The 19608-nt window shown below is 39.9% G+C and overlaps 1 protein-coding gene across 2 annotated transcripts in view; it reads left to right on the forward strand.

The window, feature by feature from the left end:
• NBEA (neurobeachin) overlaps positions 1 to 19608 on the forward strand; it is a 671823-nt gene that overhangs the window by 611242 nt on the left and 40973 nt on the right. For both annotated transcript variants that reach the window (XM_088842722.1, XM_088842723.1), the window contains exon 49: positions 16587 to 16754. In XM_088842722.1, the coding sequence (XP_088698848.1) occupies positions 16587 to 16754 (168 nt within the window). The remainder of the gene's footprint in view (positions 1 to 16586; positions 16755 to 19608) is intronic.

Consider the following 19608-nt stretch of genomic DNA (forward strand, 5'->3'; position numbering starts at 1 on the left):
AAAGATGAAGTTTAGCAAATAACATAACATAAGAGTTACTGGCAATCTTGAAAAATAGATAGGGCTTCCCTAGTGGTTCAGTCAGTTAAGAATCCGCCTGCAATGCAGGACACCTAGACTCAGTCCCTGGGTCAGAAAGATCCCCTGGAGAAAGGAATGGTAACCCACTCCAGTATTCTTGCCTGGGAAACCCCATGAACAGAGGAACCTGGCGGAACCTACAGTTCATGGGTTGCAAAGAGTCGGACATGATTTAGTGACTAAACCAGCACCATTGTGATAGGTACATTGTGTGTGAGTGCCCGCCCTGCCACCTGTTAGGACACTCTGGACAAATAGGGTATCCTTATCCTTTGGAGCTTCAGAGCATCCTTATCTCTGAAACTGGAGGTTTGTGAGTCATGTAACCTTTATTGAGAGCCAGCTCTGAACAAGGATGGAAAACAGAGAAAATGTGGTCATGAATCGTACTCTAAATCAGGCTAGAGTAACGCAGAGGGATTCCTTCATTTACCCCAGTCTTAACACTGCCCTGGGCTCTGGAGACAAGCGTGAGCAGCAGAGCCAGTGGGAAGCTCACCCTCTAGCTAGGAACCCACACAAGTAAACACACAGGCCCAGTCAATGCTCAATCAGCAGGTAACTACTGAGAGCTCCAGGTGCTGTTTTGCATGTTTGGGGTATAGTACCAATGAACAGAGAGAGATCTCTTGCCCTCACAGAAGTTACTCTCGATCAAAGAGAGATGGATAATAAACAGAAATTAATAAGTAAAGTATCTGGTGTTTTAACAGGTGATCAGTACTGTGGAAGAAAAGAAGTAGTGCAAGGCAAAGGGATCAGAAATATGGAAGTGGATGTCAGATTTTACCTGTGTTCTGAGAGGATCTCTCAGGCTGCAGTTCTGGAAATGAACTGTTGAGGCACAGGGTAGCATCAGGCACATCTGTTAGGAGGTACTGGGAGAGGGGATGGTGACTTGGGCCAGCGTGGTAGCCATGAAGATAGTAAGAAACTGATCAGCTCTGGAGAATTTTTAAGTTAGAGCCAACAATTTCCCTCTGAAACTTCCTTGCAGTGGCTGTTTTCCTTCAGATTTCTGTAGTCCCACAGAGTCAGATAAAGAAAGGTTGGGGGCCAGGTGTACAGAGTCATAATGGCTAGAGCAGCAAAGAGAAAGCCACTGCATTTTGGTGCTTTATTCTAGGATGGGGGGAAGGGGAGAATGGGCGGGAGGGGTGGGGGGGTTAGTGTCAGTTTTAACAGAAATTTGAGCATCAGGAAAAGCCCAAGTCAACATGTTTATCTTCTACCAAACTGTGACCTTTTTTAAGTACATGCCCTACTTATCCATCTGTATATTCTCCAAGGCTGGCGCCTGGCATGTAGTAGGTGCGCTGTAGGTTGGGACGTGGCTCACTTTGATTATTTGCATTTCAGTGGGATGTGCTGGAGGTCAGAGACCTTGCCTTGTTTGTCAAAGTCTCCCTGGGGACACTTCCTGGTACATAAGAGGTGCTCCATATAGAATGAGTAAATGATGAATGAATGAATGGTCCCCCTGTTTGAGATCTTCTTCCTTCAGGTGCCCTCCTTGTAGTCTGTAATTGTCACAAACTCAAGGACACTTCCTATGGCTACCTGCTCTAGATCAGCAATCTGCTTCCCATCCATACAAACCTCTGGACTTTCCTTTTCCCTTAACATTTATCACCTCTCCAAATACTCTCCATCTCACTAATAATCTTGGGCTTCGTCAGTCTCTCTCTCTGACAAGAATTTTGGCTCTAGTCCTGAGCTCTGCAGTAGTGTCTGGCACATCACAGATCATTATTCAGTATTTGTTGAATGAATGAATGAATTTCTTTCCCACTCACCCTCACTTCCTGACATCCCTTCCTGCTTTTTGTGACCAGCACATCTTTCCCATAGTTTAAATAATCATCCGATAAATATTTATTATTTAATGCTGAGTTAGGAGCTATGGGAAATGGAATAGAAGCATCAGATACAGTCTCTGCATTCCAAATGCTTAGATTCTAATTGAGGATGTAGTGCATGTGGCCTGTTTGAAACAATTAAGTGTTAATCAGTAATAACCCCATTCCTTTGTCTAGCACTTTATAATTTATATGCAAATTGATTTTCACAAGTAAATTTGTATACATTATTTACTACATTAAACAAGAGGGCACTCATGATAAGTGTCATAAAAATTCATAAAAGACTTCATAGACTGAGGTGGAGAACTCAGAAAACAAACATTGGACTTGAGTGAGGATGTCTCGGACTTGAAAAAGAAGCAGCAGGATGAAATGCTTTCATGTTATGGGGAAAGGATCAACAGAGGTTCAGAGGTCATACCAGCTGCTATGTGCCCAGGGCTGTAAATTATGCTGCTGGAGCCGAAGATTTGTATATGGAAGCCTAAAGAAATAGTGGGAGAGGGTGGGATCAAGGTTTGAAAGGTCTTAGGGGTCAGGTAAAGTTTACACTGAATGTAAGTTTTGCTAGGAGGAGCCTTGGAAGATTTGAAATCAAGGATGACAGTAAGAGCTGATGGCTTCAGAAATCTGTTCCACCAGCAGGGTGCGGGACCTGGAGTGGAGGAGGAGGTCAGAGGCTGACAGTAGCCCATGTAGATAGCAGTGAGAGCTCAGACTAGGATAGTGCTAGCAGGAATGGAAAATAATGCAGTGCATTATACACCCAGAAAGCAATCAAGCAAGAGAATAATTTAAGCCATCCAAAATAAACATTTAAAATAAACTCATCGGCTGGAGGAACAAGATGGCAAAGGAATAGGATGGCGAGACCACTCTCTCCCCCACAAATTCATCAAAAGAACATTTGAACGCGGAGTAAAGTCCACAAAACAACTTCTGAATGCTGGCAGAGGACATCAGGCACCCAGAAAAGCAGCCCATTGTCTTCAAAAGGAGGTAGGAAAAAACATAAAAGATAAAAAGAGAGACAAAAGAGGTAAGGACGGAGCTCCATCCCGGGAAGGGAGGCTTTAAAAAGAGAGACGTTTCCAAACACCAGGAAACACTCTCACTGACGAGTCTGTGGTGAGCCTTGGAACCTCAGAGGGCCACATAACCGGGAGGAAAAAGAAAGAAATAATCAAAACCCACAGATTACCCACCAAACGGTAACTCCCAGCGGAGAAGCAGCGCAGACGCCTACAAACGCCATTAGCAAGCGGGGGCTGAGTAGGGAGGAGCCAGCTGAACTGCTTAGAGAGAGGACGGGGCTTGAATGCTGCGAGAACAATCTGAGAAAACTAACCGGGGATAGCAAAGCAGACTGGGATAGCTTCCCCACAAAAAGGTGGAAAGCTCTAACCTAAGACTCCGCCAGCCCCACTCACAGAACAAAGGGCTGAGCAGAGCAAGCCGGCTGCGGTCGGCCCATCCCCATCCCCCGTTGAGACAGGCAGGGAGGTCAGCCAGAGCCGGAGGGGGCAACCACGTCCCCAGAAAGGCATCCGATACAAACTGCAGGCAGGCTTGTTGCTAATCAAGACTTCTTGGCCTCCAGCTGGTCGATATCCACCTGAGAAGGTACTCCAGTTGTACACCCAGAAAACCGAGCGGCAGGGACCAGGGAGGTGATAAGTCGCAACAACCGCACTTGCCAAACACCTGCTCACCTGAGCTGCTGGGACCGGGGAAGGCACAAAACGCAGGCCCAACCAAGTCTGCGCCTTTGTGGAGTACCTGAGAAATTGAACTTGAGCCGCTCAGACCTGGGAAGTGCATACAACCCAGCGCCGGCCTCGGACAGTTCCCGGCAGAGCAACCTAGAGCCTGTGCAGTGTAGACTGGGACAACACACGTGCTGTGTTAACAACACGTTAACAACAATGCAATAATAGTGGGAGATTTTAATACCCCACTTACATCTATGAATAGATCAACTAAACAGAAAATTAACAAGGAAACACAAACTTTAAATGATACAATAGACCAGTTAGACCTAATAGATCTCTATAGGACATTTCACCCGAAAACAATGAATTTCACGTTTTTCTCAAGTGCACACGGAACCTTTTCCAGGATAGATCACATCCTGGGCCATAAATCTAGCCTGGGTAAATTCAAAAAAATTGAAATCATTCCAAGCATCTTTTCTGACCACAATACAGTAAGATTAGATCTCAATTATGGGAGAAAAACTATTAAAAATGCCAACATATGGAGGCTGAACAACACGGTGCTGAATAATGAACAAATCATAGAAGAAATCAAAATATGCATAGAAATGAATGAAAATGAAAACACAACAACCCAAAACCTCTGGGACACTGTAAAAGCAGTGCTAAGGGGGAAGTTCATAGCAATACAGGCACACCTCAAGAAACAAGAAAAAAGTCAACTAAATAACCTAACTCTACATCTAAAGCAACTAGAAAAGGAAGAAATGAAGAACCCCAGGGTTAGTAGAAGGAAAGAAATCGTAAAAATTAGGGCAGACATAAATGCAAAAGAAACAAAAGAGACCATAGCAAAAACCAACAAAGCCAAAAGCTGGTTCTTTGAGAAGGTAAATAAAATTGACAAACCACTAGCCAGACTCATCAAGAAACAAAGGAAGAAGAACCAAATCAATAAAATTAGAAATGAAAATGGAGAGATCACAACCGACAACACAGAAATACAAAGGATTATTAGAGAATACTATCAGCAATTATATGGCAATAAAATGAATAACCTGGAAGAAATGGACAAATTCCTAGAAAAGTGCAACGTTCCCAAACTGAACAGGGAAGAAATAGAAAATCTGAACAGACCCATCACAAGCACGGAACTAGAGGCTGTAATGAGAAATCTTCCAGCAAACAAAAGCCCAGGTCCAGACGGCTTCACAGCTGAATTCTACCAAAAATTTAGAGAAGAGCTAACACCTATTCTATTCAAACTCTTCCAGAAAATTGCTGAGGAAGGGAAACTTCCAAACTCATTCTATGAGGCCACCATCACACTAATCCCAAAACCTGGTAAAGATCCCACAAAAAAAGAAACCTACAGGCCAATATCACTGATGAACATAGATGCAAAAATCCTTAACAAAATTCTAGCAATCAGAATCCAACAACACATTAAAAAGATCATACATCATGACCAAGTGGGCTTTATCCCAGGAATGCAAGGATTCTTCAATATCCGCAAATCAATCAACATAATACACCACATTAACAAACTAAAAAATAAAAATCATATGATTATCTCAATAGATGCAGAGAAAGCCTTCGACAAAATTCAACATCCATTTATGATAAAAACCCTCCAGAAAGTGGGAAGAAGGGACATATCTCAACATACTAAAAGCTATATATGACAAACCCACAGCAAACATTATCCTCAACGGTGAAAAACTGAAAGCATTTCCCCTAAAGTCAGGAACAAGACAAGGGTGCCCACTCTCACCACTACTATTCAACATAGTTCTGGAAGTTTTGGCTACAGCAATCAGAGCAGAAAAAAAATAAAAGGAATACAAATTGGAAAAGAAGAAGTAAAACTTTCACTGTTCGCTGATGACATGATCCTCTACACAGAAAACCCTAAAGACTCTACCAGAAAACTACTAGAGCTAATCAATGAATACAGTAAAGTTGCAGGATATAAAATCAACACACAGAAATCCCTTGCATTCCTATACACTAATAATGAGAAAATAGAGAAATTAAGGAAACTACTCCAAAATCACTGCAGATGCTGATTGCAGCCATGAAATTAAAAGACGCTTGCTCCTTGGAAGGAAAGTTATGACCAACCTTGATAGTATATTAAAAAGCAGAGACATTACTTTGCCAACCAAGGTCCGTCTAGTCAAGGCAATGGTTTTTCCCGTGGTCATGTATGGTTGTGAGAGTTGGACTGTGAAGAAGGCTGATCGCCGAAGAATCGATGCTTTTGAACTGTGGTGTTGGAGAAGACTCTTGAGAGTCCCTTATACTGCAAGGAGATCCAACCAGTCCATTCTAAAGGAGATCAATCCTGGATGTTCATTGGAGGGACTGATGCTAAAGCTGAAACTGCAATACTTTGGCCACCTCATGCGACGAGTTGACTCACTGGAAAAGACTCTGATGCTGGGAAAGGTTGGGGGCGGGAGGAGAAGGGGACGACGGAGAATGAGATGGCTGGATGGCATCACCGACTCTGTGGACATGAGTTTGAGTGTACTCCGGGAGTTGGTGATGGACAGGGAGGCCTGGCGTGCTGTGATTCATGGGGTCGCGGAGAGTCGGACACGACTGAGCGACTGAACTGAACTGAACTGAACTGAGTCCATTCACTGTTGCAACGAAAAGAATTAAATACTTAGGAATATATCTACCTAAGGAAACAAAAGACTTGTACATAGAAAACTATAAAACACTACTGAAAGTAATCAAAGAGGACACTAATAGATGGAGAAATATACCGTGTTCGTGGATTGGAAGAATAAATATTGTAAAAATGAGTATACTACCCAAAGTAATTTATACATTCAATGCAATCCCTATCAAACTACCAACGATATTTTTCACAGAACTAGAACAAATAATCTCACAATTTGTATGGAAATTCAAAAAACCTCGAATAGCCAAAGCAATCTTGAGGAAGAAAAATGGAACTGGGGGAATTAACCTGCCAGACTTCAGGCTCTACTACAAAGCCACAGTCATCAAGACAGTATGGTACTGGCATAAAGACAGAAATATAGATCAATGGAACAAAATAGAAAGCCCAGAGATAAACCCACGCACCTATGGACACCTTATCTTCGACAAAGGAGGCAAGAATATAAAATGGAGAAAAGACAGTCTCTTTAACAAGTGGTGCTGGGAAAACTGGTCAGCCACTTGTAAAAGAATGAAACTAGAACACTTCCTAACACCATACACAAAAATAAACTCAAAATGGATTAGAGAGCTAAATGGAAGACCAGAAACTATAAAACTCCTAGAGGAGAACGTAGGCAAAACACTCCCTGACATAAATCACAGCAGGATCCTCCAAGACCCACCTCCCAGAATATTGGAAATCAAAAATAAACACATGGGACCTAAGTAAAATCAAAAGCTTCTGCACAGCCAAGGAAACTATAAGCAAGGTGAAAAGACAGCCTTCAGAATGGGAGAAAATAATAGCAAATGAAGCAACTGATAAAGGATTAATCTCCAAAATATACAAGCAGCTCCTGCAGCTCAATTCCAGAAAAATAAATGACCCAATCAAAAAATGGGCCAAAGAACTAAACAGACATTTCTCCAAAGAAGACATAAAGATGGCTAACAACCACATGAAAAAATGCTCAACATCCCTCATAATCAGAGAAATGCAAATCAAAACCACAATACCAGTCAGAATGGCTGCTATCCAAACGTCTACATGCAATAAATGCTGGAGAGGGTGTGGAGAGAAGGGAACCCTCTTACACTGTTGGTGGGAATGCAAACTAGTACAGCCACTATGGAGAACAGTGTGGAGATTCCTCAAAAAACTGGAAATAGAACTGCCATATGAGCCAGCAATCTCACTCCTGGGCATACACACCAAGGAAACCAGAATTGAAAGAGACACATGTACTCCAATGTTCATTGCTGCACTGTTTATAATAGCCAGGACATGGAAGCAACCTAGATGTCAATCTGCAGATGAATGGATAAGAAAGCTTTGGTAAATATACACAATGGAGTATTACTCAGCCATTAAAAAGAATGCATTTGAACCAGTTCTAATTAGATGGATGAAACTAGAGCCTATTATACAGAGTGAAGTAAGCCAGAAAGAAAAACATCAATACAATATACTAACGCATAGGTGGCTCAGAGGTTAAAGCGTCTGCCTCCAATGCGGGAGACCCGGGTTCAATCCCTGGGTCGGGAAGATCCCCTGGAGAAGGAAACGGTAACCCACTCCAGTATTCTTGTCTGGAGAATCCCATGGACGGAGAAGCCTGGTAGGCTACAGTCCATGGGGTCGCATAGAGTCGGACACGACTGAGCGACGGAACGGAACGATATATGGAATTTAGAAAGATGCAAATGATAACCCTTTATACGAGACAGCAAAAGAGATATAGATGTATAGAACAGTCTTTGGGACTGTGGGAGAGGGTGAGGGTGGGATAGTTTGGGAGAATGGCATTGAAACATGTATATTATCATATGTGAAACGAATCGCCAGTACAGGATCGATGCATGTTACAGGATGCTCGGGGCCTCTATGCGGGGATGACCCAGAGGGAGGATAAGGGGAGGAGGGAGGTGGGAAGGGGGTTCGGGAGGGGGAACTCATGTACACCCGGGGCGGATTCATGTCAATGTATGGCAAAACCAACCAATATAATATTGTGAAATAATTAGCCTCCAATAAAAAAAAAAAGAAATAAAAAGAGGAACTGGAAAAAAAATAAAATAAAATAGCCAAAGTCAAAAAATAAAAAATAAAATAAACTCATCACTTCATGGCAAATGGAAGGAACAAAAGTGGAAACAGTGGCAAAGTTTATTTTCTTGGGCTTCAAGATCACTGTGGACGGTGACTGCAGCCATGAAACTAAAAAACAGTTGCTCCTTGGAAGGAAAGCTATGACATACCTAGACAGCATATTAAAAAGCAGAGACATCTCTTTGCCAACAGAGGTCCATATCGTCAAAGCTATGGTTTTTCCAGTAGTCATCTACAGATGTGAAAGTTGGATCATAAAGAAGGCCAAATGCTGAAGAATTGATGCTTTCAAACTATGGTGTAGGAGAAGACTTGAGAGTCCCTTGGACAGCATGGAGATCAAACCAGTCAATCCTAAAGGATATCAATCCTGAATATTCATTGGAAGGACTGATGCTGAAGTTCCAGTACTTTGGTCACCTGATTCAAAGACCCAACTCATTGGAAAAGACCCTGATGCCAGGAAAGATTGACGGTAAGAGGAGAAGGGAGCGGCAGAGGATGAGATTGTTAGATAGCATCATGACTCAATGGACACGAATTTGAGCAAACTCTGGGAGATAATGGACAGGGAAGCCTGGAGTGCTGCAGTCCATGGAGTCGTGAAGACTTGGACACAATTTAGCAACTGAACAACAGATGTTACGTTTATTTAAAATAATTACAGTCCCTGGTTTCAGAACTAAGACCTGCAAGCTGCATGGTGCAGCCAAAAAATAAATAAATAAGTCTTTCACTAGGTCATTACTATAACTTCAGTTTAATCATGAAGAGAAGCCAGCATAGACACTACAGAAGTAGCAATATGAATTTGTCGTTGTCCACTAGAATATATGCAACTCTATTTGGTTAGATTTTCCAGCATCAGAAGCAGATTTTTGAGGCAATACGAAAAAGGGCTTGGAAATGTTCCTCTTCTAGTCTAGAAGAAGAAATAGAAATTCGATATTCTTAAATAGAAGAATTCTGAAGAAAATAACATTCTCTCCTCACAGTTAATTCCACTAGCCTTGTTTCCTTTTTCATAAGTTTCTGAGCTGCTTTGTCCTAAACCTGCCAGAGAAAGAATTCTCTGGAATCTAATACCCCTGGGACAATATGGAAATTAGAATTAGGTAACTATTATTCATCTAAGAGATATCCTCTCTGGTTCAAATCTCACTCTATTTCCTTCCTCTCAGATCCCCAGGGTAGAATTATGGATTGGGAATTGGTTTATCTGGGCTTAAAGCAATTGCTTCTGCTTTTAGATATGCAAGGAGAGGGTAAAACAAGCTATTAAGATGATTATAACCCTAATAGCTTAGTAATCAAGTATTTCTTTCTGTTTTTCAATTGTGTTTGCAATAAAATCTTGTTTCAAAGTCCAAAATGGGTTCATGCATGAAAACACAGTTCTAAAGAGAACAAATAAGTAGATATAGCATATATTTACTAGCAGATTAATACTGTTCAAAGTACAGTTAGTCTCAGTGTCCGGCTTCAACTTTAGATAGGTCTTTATGCTTTAATTATGTGATATCTAAAATTCAGGTCTTAGATACGCATTTGATTTAGAACCAGATTTAGCTTTTAAGTGTTTTGACTGGATTTTCTTTTCTTTTTCCTGTAGTGATTAGCAAGACAATCTACACACCTGTCTGTTTAATCTGTTACCTGATTATTCCTTTGTCATGTAATTTTATAACCACCCCCAAAAAAAACCTGAGGCAAAATTAGTTTTTATTGTTTGTTTATTAATTCATTCTGCTATCTAATGTATAGAATAGGGTAAGTAAGTACAGGCATAGAAGTTTTTTTAATATAATTAAAGATTTATGTAGAGAGCCATGAACTAATAAGTTTGAAAACTGAGATGAAATGGATAAATATCAGGAAAAATATCAAATGTCAAAATTGGCACCAGAAGACCTTACAAACCTTAAAGAAATTTAAATAGTAAATCTTTCCAGCCCCCAGAATATCCAAGGCCATATTATTTTATAGGTGAATTCTGCCAGATTTTAAAGGGATAAAGAATTCCTTTCTTAGGCAGATTATTCTAGAAAACATTCAAAAGCCATTCAGCTCATTTTATGAGACTTACTGTGATCTTGATTCCAAAGTAGTTAAAGGGAAGGAAAGGAAAAAATTAATAGGGCTGATTCATGTATGGATATAAGTATGAAAACTATGGGTAATAATATCAGTCTAAGTAATAATAATCTAATAGCCCAGTAATTCTAAATCTATATTAAATGTGTGTGTGTGCATTGACCCTTTTAAGATCAAAGAAAGGCAGTGATATCCCATGTCACCACTGTTGTTTAATATAGTTCTCAAAGTTGAAAACAATTCTATAAGAAAAAATAAAGACATTAACTAGTAAGAGTCACCAGGAATGTGATCAGCTTATAGACATCAATATCATTTTACTGTGTCATCTGTAACTGAGTTTAAAATATAATTTTTAAAATATTACAGTTGTATCAAAATTTACGAACTTCCTGGGAATTAACCAGGGTTACCCATGTCCTTTATGCCTTGGTCCATGCACGGGTTGGAAAAGAATTTCCAGACGTGAAGCAGAAAGAGAGGGAAATAAAGTTTATTAAAGTGGGAGATGCTATTAGAACAGCCAGCCAGCTCAAGGGAGAGCCAACATTGAACAGGTGTCCTTAGTCCATTTTTAGAGCCAGGATACAAGGAGCAGGATAGGAGTCTTGAGGATCATTTGCTGATTGTATGAGGCACGTATATTGGGTGGGGGAAGAGTAAGGCAAATACTTTCTCCCTATGGGGTAGGGTGATGGACAGGGTGGCCTGGTGTGCTGCGGTTCATGGGGTCACAAAGAGTTGAACACAACTGAGTGACTGAACTGAACTGAACTGATGGGGTAGGATGGGAGATGGGGTATACTGCTCAGGAGAACTTGAAATTAGTTAATAGTTAACAACATGGGGGAGGGAAGGATGATAGGGTCTGTTTTTTTCCGTTCCTGCGTTCCAAGGACCTCCTTGTTTTTTGTTTTTTGTTTTTTTTCTGTTTTTTTTGTCCTTGGGACACCACACTTTATAGAGAAAGTATTAATTTCTGTATCTAATAAAGAACTTAGGAAATGAGCTGTTTAAGTAAAGAGACATTCTGAGACCATGAATGGGAAAACCTAATATCGATTTTCTCAGATTAACCTATAAATTTATCATAATCCCAATCAAAATTATTTTGATGTATCTCTACACTTATTGTGAAAGTTACAGGAAAGCATTGTTGTTTCTTAGTCACTAAGTCATGTCTGACTCTTTTGTTACCCCATGGAAGTAGCCTTTCAGGCTCCTTCTGTCCATAGGGTTGCCCAGGCAAGAATACTGGAGTGGATCACCATTTCCTTCTCCAGGGTCTTCCCGACCAGGGATTGAACCCAGGTCTCCTGCAATGGCAGGTGTATTCTTTACCACTGAGCCACCAGGAGAGCCCACAGGGAGGAATAAAGGTCCACAAATAGCTGAGTTGGCTCTTAAAAGAATGAATCTACCAGATATTAAGATATCTAAGAAGTAAAGATAAATTAAGATAACAGTAGAACTAAAAGGTTCAAAGAGCTGGAGACACACACATGTCTAGACAGACAGATGACAGGGTAGGAACATAGGTGGGTAGATGATAAACGGAAGAGGCAGAACGCAGAAAGAACGAAGGGAGAAAGGGAAGAAGGGTTGTATTGCTTTTTGTTTTAGTAGGAAGAATATTATATTAACTGTAAACAGTAGAAGTTTTATATCTTTGTTTCAAATATACAAGCACTAAAGATGACAGTGCACATTGCTTAAGCAAGGTGTGTTTGTTTAATAGATGGTATTGGAAAAACTGACTTACTATAGTAACAAAAATTATACTGGATCTCTACAGCATATTAAAAAGCAGAGACATTACTTTGCCAACAAAGGTCCGTCTAGTCTAAAGCTATAGTTTTTCCAGTAGTCAGGTATGGATGTGAGAGTTGGACTATAAAGAAAGCTGATCGCCAAAGAATTGATGCTTTTGAACTGTGGTGTTGGAGAAGACTCTTGAGAGTCCCTTGGACTGCAAGGAGATCCAACCAGTCCATCCTAAAGGAAATCAGTCCTGAATATTCATTGGAAGGACTGATGCTGACACTGAAACTCCAATATTTTGGCCACCTGATGCAAAGAACTGACTCAGTGGAAAAGACCCTGATGCTGGGAAAGATTGAAGGAAGGAGGAAAAGGGGACAGCAGAGAATGAGATGGCTGGATGGCATCACCGACTCGATGAATATGAGTTTGAACAAGCTCTGGGAGTTGATGATGGACAGGGAGGCCTGGCGTGCTGCAGTCCATGGGGTCGCAAAGAGTTGGACACTACTGAGCAACTGAACTGAACTGATCTAATGCCACATACAGTGAAATTGGACTCTAGATAGATTAAAGGCCAATATGTGAAAAGTAGGGCTTCCCAGGCGACTCTAGTGGTAAGGAACCCACCTACCAATTCAGGTAGATGTAAGAGACACGGGTTCAGTCCCTGGGTTGAGAAGATCCCCTGGAGGAGGGCACGTCTACCCGCTCCAATATTCTTGCCTGGAGAATTTCATGTACAGAGGAGCCTGACAGGCTGCAATCCATAGGGTTGCAGAGTTAGACATGACTGAAGCATGCATATGAAAAGTGAAACCGTAAGTATAACACAGCTGACTCATCAGAATATAGAAAGTTATCTTTGTTACTTTAAAACAAAATCCCAAGATCATAAACATAAAGAAAAAAAATTTGTTGTTTCAAAATTAAGAATTTCTATTCAACAAAGAACAACATGGATAAAGTTAATAGCCATGTGACCTTTGGGAGAATGCATTGCAAAAATTTGATGCCAACAAACCGCCACCTGAAATATATAAAGCATTTCTGCAAAAAAACGTAAAGACAGGAACTTTCATAAAAGAATGGGCAAAAAGCATGAACAGAAAATGTACTGAAAAGGAAACCCAAATGGCCAACAGCATATTAAAAACATGTTAAACCCCTCAGTAATCAGAGGAAAACAAATTAAAACAGCAGTGAGATACTGTTTTGTATTTGTAACACAGGCTAATATTAAGCACCTAGACAGTACCAGTTGTCAGTGGGGATGTGGTCATGTAGACACACCTTCATGCACTGCTTGAGGGAGTGGAGACAGAAACAGCCAGTCTACACTAATGACTCAGACTCAGTTTATCCACTAGATGTGCAGGGATATATCAGTCCTACTCCAGGTTATGAGTCCCAAAGAAATTCTCATAAAGAGTCAGACAGGGATGCAGGAGTGGACATTCGTCACAGAGCATTGTGTCACAGCACATTGGAGGCAGTCTAGTGCTCACTGCTGGGGAAGTTCTGAGCAGCCCCTGAAAGCAGTGGCTTAGCTATGCCTAGCCACATAGCTAGTTCCTGAAAAACAAGGCTAAGTGAAGAAAGTAAGAAACAATGAAATCTGTAACCTCACTCCATTTTTGTGAGTCAAAAATACACACCAAAAAAATGTGTGTGTAAAAGAAATGTAAAAAAAAAAATTACGTGAGTAATGTTTTATAAAAACACATGCAAACAAAAGGAGAAACATTAAACACTTTATAGCATTGCCCATGGCAGAGGAAAATGAAAGTAGCGGTTGGAGATGCTAAATAAATGTTTTAAAACTCAAATTAGGAAACAGTGATCATTGCTTTCACCCCTCACAGTTGCATTAGGCATTTAGTTCAATAATTTTTTTATTCAAATGCAGTAAATTTCATTGACCCTTTCTTCCAAATATGTCTAGTAGTCTCTACAAGACTGATTTGAAATGGTTACTACTGATCTAATTATGTAATTATGTTGGTAAGATCTTCCTTTAAAGAATTTTACTACTGTTTGACTTCCAGTGAACAGATTTGTGCAATAGCTACTCTGTAATGAACTTCCATTTATTCGTTTTTTTTTCGTCCTTTCATTTATTGCACATTCTCTGAATAATTACTGACTTCTCATTTATACAAATTGACCAAACCAATGTGATAGACATAATCAATATGGGATTTTAGCCAATGTCTGTTTTGTATTTTCATCCCTTTTCTTGTTCTCTAGTCCGAACTATTTTGTCCAATGAGATACAGAGAACAGAAATTCAGTTTAGTTTTAGTATGAAAGCTGTCCTTTTAAAAAATCTGTTTATATTTCTGAATGAGAAACATTCATAATCACTGGTGTAAACAAAATACCAAAATTTTTGAAATAAATAAAAGAGGAGTTTGATGGGAATAAGTTACTAGTTAAATGTGATCAAGCATCCACCCACCAATGCAGGAGACACAGGTTCGATCCCTGATCCAAGAGGATCCCAGATGCCACAGAGGAGCTAAGCCCGTGCACCACAACTACTGAACCTGTGCTCTGGAGCCCCGGGGCTGGGACTGCTGAAGCCCACTCGCCCTAGAGCCCGTGCTTGGCAACAGGAGAAGTCGCCACAACGAGAAGTCCACTCATCGTAACTGGAGAGTAGCACCCCCTCAGCGCACCTGGAGGAAAGCCTACACAGCAGCAAAGACCCAGCACAACCAAAAATAAAAAATAAATAAAACTATTTTTTTAATGTGAATCAGTTCTAATGAGGTGGATGAAACTGGAGCCTATTATACAGAGTGAAGTAAGCCAGAAAGAAAAACACCAATACAGTATACTAACGCATATATATGGAATTTAGAAAGATGATAACGATAACCCTGTATATGAGACAGCAAAAGAGACACAGATGCATAGAACAGTCTTTTGGACTTTGTGGGAGAGGGCGAGGGTGGGATGATTTGGGAGAATGGCATTGAAACATGTATATTATCATATGTGAAATGAATCACCAGTCCAGGTTCAATGCATGATACAGGATGCTCAGGGCTAGTGTACTGGGATGAACCAGAGGGATGGGATGGGGAGGGAGGTGGTAGGAGGGTTCAAGATGTGGAACACATGTACACCGGGGCAGATTCATATCAATGTATGGCAAAACCAATACAATAATATAAAGTAATTAGTCTCCAATTAAAATAAATAAATTTAAAAAATAAAAAAAATTAAAAATAAAATGTGATCACAGGAAAAGTTGAAAAGTATCATTCAGATATTTTTTAGATTAAAAAATGAAATATAATTATAAAAGGGCTAATTTAAGAAACCATTTATTAATTGAATTCCAAGCTGGTTTCAACACCTTCGAAATCAGGGGGCATGCAGCCAAAGAATGACTTCATTCACATATTTAGTTACAGCTGTAATTGCAAAAATTGTTTTCTGTGGCTTTACATAGTTGAAATTTAAGAAAGTAGTGCTACAGTCCTCATGCTGCTGAAATCGGTGTGCCCTTCAAATCAGTAAGAAGTTGATGATGCGTGAGGGCAGGAGGCAAGAGACATGGTGAGCCGCACTGTGATGGCCACTGCTCCACCACGGCTGTGACCAGGGCTGCATGCCTACCTGCCAGGGTACCTCTGTGACGCTTTTGATGGCTTCTCAGGAAATGAAAAGGCCTCTTTTTTTTTCCTGACTCTTTCTGGAGGTTTCTTATAGTCCCTAACTCTCAGTAATTTGCATTCATTTCCCACTGGCTGGCAAATACCTAAAATTACCGAGCGGTTCCTAAACAGTATAATAGCAGAGTTAACTCACAGCAGAAGGCCATTCCCTTTTAGTAGTGTTAGAGGTAAATTTGAAGACTTTGAGCAGGGAAGTAAATATATGTCAAAGTTTCTAATGAAATTGTTTACTTTGAAACTAATGTTTAAAAATTAAAAATGAAATTATTATGAATGGCATTAAAACAGGCATTTCAAATTCCTTTTAAACATGAATATGTCTTTTTAAAGAAATCTATTTAATGTTAAAATTCATATCACATATTCAGTTAAGTCAAGAGTACATTTAATGGTTAAAAAGAAAATTTTCTTTTAGGTCTGTGTTTTATTAGCAGTTGTACTTTGTCATTTCTAAGAATAGGTCTGACACATACAGGTGAAATACAGGAGGGCAAAGAATGAATTCTGCTTATTTATATAGAATATTTCAAGCTAAGAAGAATGGAGATTTACTAAATTTTCATGGTCTCTTTATCTCTTTCTTGACTGATTTCAGGCCCTGGAAAGTGAATTTGTTTCTTGTCAACTCCATCAGTGGATTGACCTTGTATTTGGATACAAGCAGAGAGGACCGGAAGCAGTCCGGGCTCTGAATGTTTTTCACTACCTAACCTATGAAGGCTCTGTGAACCTGGACAGTATCACTGACCCTGTGCTGAGGGAGGTAGGTAATAAGTTGGATACTATTCTGAAAATTTCTGCCATCACTTCAACACAAACTTGGCTCTCCATCTCCTTCTGCATAAATCTCCTTCCAATGTAAATTTTATAAAACATAGATTTCAGGTTCTTGACAGATGTGGAAAAGTGAGTGTTGTATGTCAAAAACAAGTAATGAGGCTACCGTGTAGTTCCTTTCCGAAATGCAGATATATACAGTACACTTTAGTATCCCTCTTTTATTTGTTTTATTTCAGCATCTTCATTGAAATGCTTAATGCACATTAATGAAACCTCATTGAATATTTAAATATGAATAGTTCGCATTAAAATAACCTGCCAGTACCTATTTTTTTTAATAAAAGCAGAACTACAGCCTACTAGACAGAATACTCAAAAAATGCATCAGTAAAATAGATGAGATTATAGTATGTTATTCCTGAACATTCTGACCCTGAAATTTTATAACTAACAGTTGGGAATTATATGCTATAGTTTGTGTATATTTTATGAATATTTTCATAAAATATATTATTTAAATCACTTGCACATTGCACAAAATTATTTCAGATAGGTGAAAAGAGTGAAGATGCAACAGCTGCTAGATGAGTCTTGCTTCAAGGAAGCGGTATCTCAGTCTTCCATTCTACCAGATATCTGCCATCTGCTCTATGCAAAACAAGCAATCATTTCTACATTTCCAGTCACTAGGATGCTTTTTTATTTTTTTATTTTAGAGGTGGAAAACTCATAGATTTGGGAAATAAAGCTCTAAAAGAAAAATTTGCATCCATAAAGTTATTTCTTACTGACTTCTATAAAGACAAAATGACTCTATTTGTATGGCTTCAAGCAGAGAAAAGGAAAGGGAAGGGAAGAGACTCATGATCCTTGATCATTGAGCCCTTGGGGCTAAATATTTGGAGAACACGTTGCAAGCATATTATTAGGTGTAGTGTTCTACCATGTTGTATGCACAAGGAAATGGAATTATTGCCTGAAGCTGGAAGAAGGAGATAGGGACAGGGAAGGAATGAGTGAGAAAAGAGCCAGATACTTGAACATTTGTTGGTGAAATAAGGGATTTTTGTCTACAGAATAATCTGATTAGTTTGTTCACAACTGGGAATTCTAATTCTGAGCTTGATTATTCTCTTAATGTACCCTTAACATATACTCAGTGCTATAAATGCCTTACCACTATATTCTCTTTTCAGAACCAGTACCTTTAGAATCAGAAAAAAAGAGAAAAGAATTGGAGTAACTTATCCTTTTATGGCAAGACCAACCCCAAATTGTTTATTGACTTTTAAATACCATAAACATTTTTGCTCCTGAATATCTTGGTGTACATTTTCACCCATTATAATATGCTGTCCTTAAGTTGCAAGTTGATCATCTTGAGCAAAATAAAAATATTTTAAGCATATTGTGCATAATGAAAGTACACAGCAGCATTAAAATTGACTGAAAATAGCAGATCTTTCCAACTGAAATTGAAGAAGGAAATGGCGAAACCTCTCCAGTATTCTCGCTGGGAAAATCCCATGGACAGAGGAGCCTAGGAGGCCCCAGTCCAAAGGGTCGAAAAGAGTCAGACACAATTGAGTGACTGAGCATATTTAAATGAGAACAAAGAGATAAATGAGAGAATGAAAAGGAAATGGAATTAGGATTGAGACTTTTTAAATGTGGATATAGTGTTTATTACTTGAATTCTATGAAAATACCTGCTACTACAAGGTAACACACCATTGCTTTGGACAGTAAAAAACAAAACAAAACTGTACATAATTGTCAAACTGTAGAAAATCTCCGTGAAACATTACATGAAAGAGAGTAATTATTAAAAAAAAAAAAGAAACGGTTGGGAAGGGGTTCTAGCTTTCCCAGTCTGAGGGCATAATTGCTGAACGCTGAGGTCCATTAGAGAAGCTCCCAGAGTCGCTCAGTGCCATGTATATCCTCCCTACCTGAGCCCCTCTCCCAGCTCTCTCACCCCAAAACTCTTCTGTCAGTTCTCAAAACACTAGGTGAGAGAGCATGTGCTTGGAACACCGTTACCTTACTTCCGCCAGGCAGCATGGGCTCACGCACACACTAGCAGAGCATTGGCCCTGACCCACCCAGTGTTTTGTGGTTTAGATGCCAAGTCATGCCCAACTTTTTTGAGACCCCATGGACTGTAGCCCACCAGGCTTCTCTGCCCATGGGATTTTCCAGACAAGATTACTGGAGTGGGTTACCATGCGCTCCTTCAGGGGATCCTCCTGACTCAGGGATCGAACCCATGTCTCCTATGTCTCCGGCATTGGCAGGCAGATTGTTGTCTCACTAAGCCACCTGGGAAGCCCATCCTACCCAGTGGCCCTCGGTCAACTCAAGATAGCTTTATCTCTTTAAGACCACTAGGGAAGCACTTAGTACATTGTAGATATGACAGATGAAATGACCTTGCAAGGAACAGGAGTTAATTGCCCCTCTCCACATTCCCCATGCTCACCTCCTTTACTCCACAACTAACATATTTCCACAAAATAAATTCTGTATTAATATTTAAGAAACTGCAAAGATGAGAACGTGCCTGAATCCTGTGAGCTTTTTAATGTGGCCAAGCTATTTAGTATCCCTCCACTTCAAATGCTTTCTCCAAAAAGAAGGGATAATACCAAACATATGTTTGCCAACATAAAAGCATCTAGCATCAACTGTCACAAGAAAGAACCCTGTGGATAAGTGGAACAGAGTATAGTATGGTCATTATTTAGTAGTCATTTTTGCCCCTATGCAGTGAGGATACTCTCTGCGAGGCACACTGCCTTCCATCAAAACATCAACACTGAGTTCCAGGAGGCCTG

The sequence above is a fragment of the Moschus berezovskii genome, chromosome 13, assembly GCF_049115385.1.
Source record: "Moschus berezovskii isolate FMDL1 chromosome 13, NW_MosBer_1.0, whole genome shotgun sequence".
NCBI classification, from domain to species: domain Eukaryota; kingdom Metazoa; phylum Chordata; class Mammalia; order Artiodactyla; family Moschidae; genus Moschus; species Moschus berezovskii.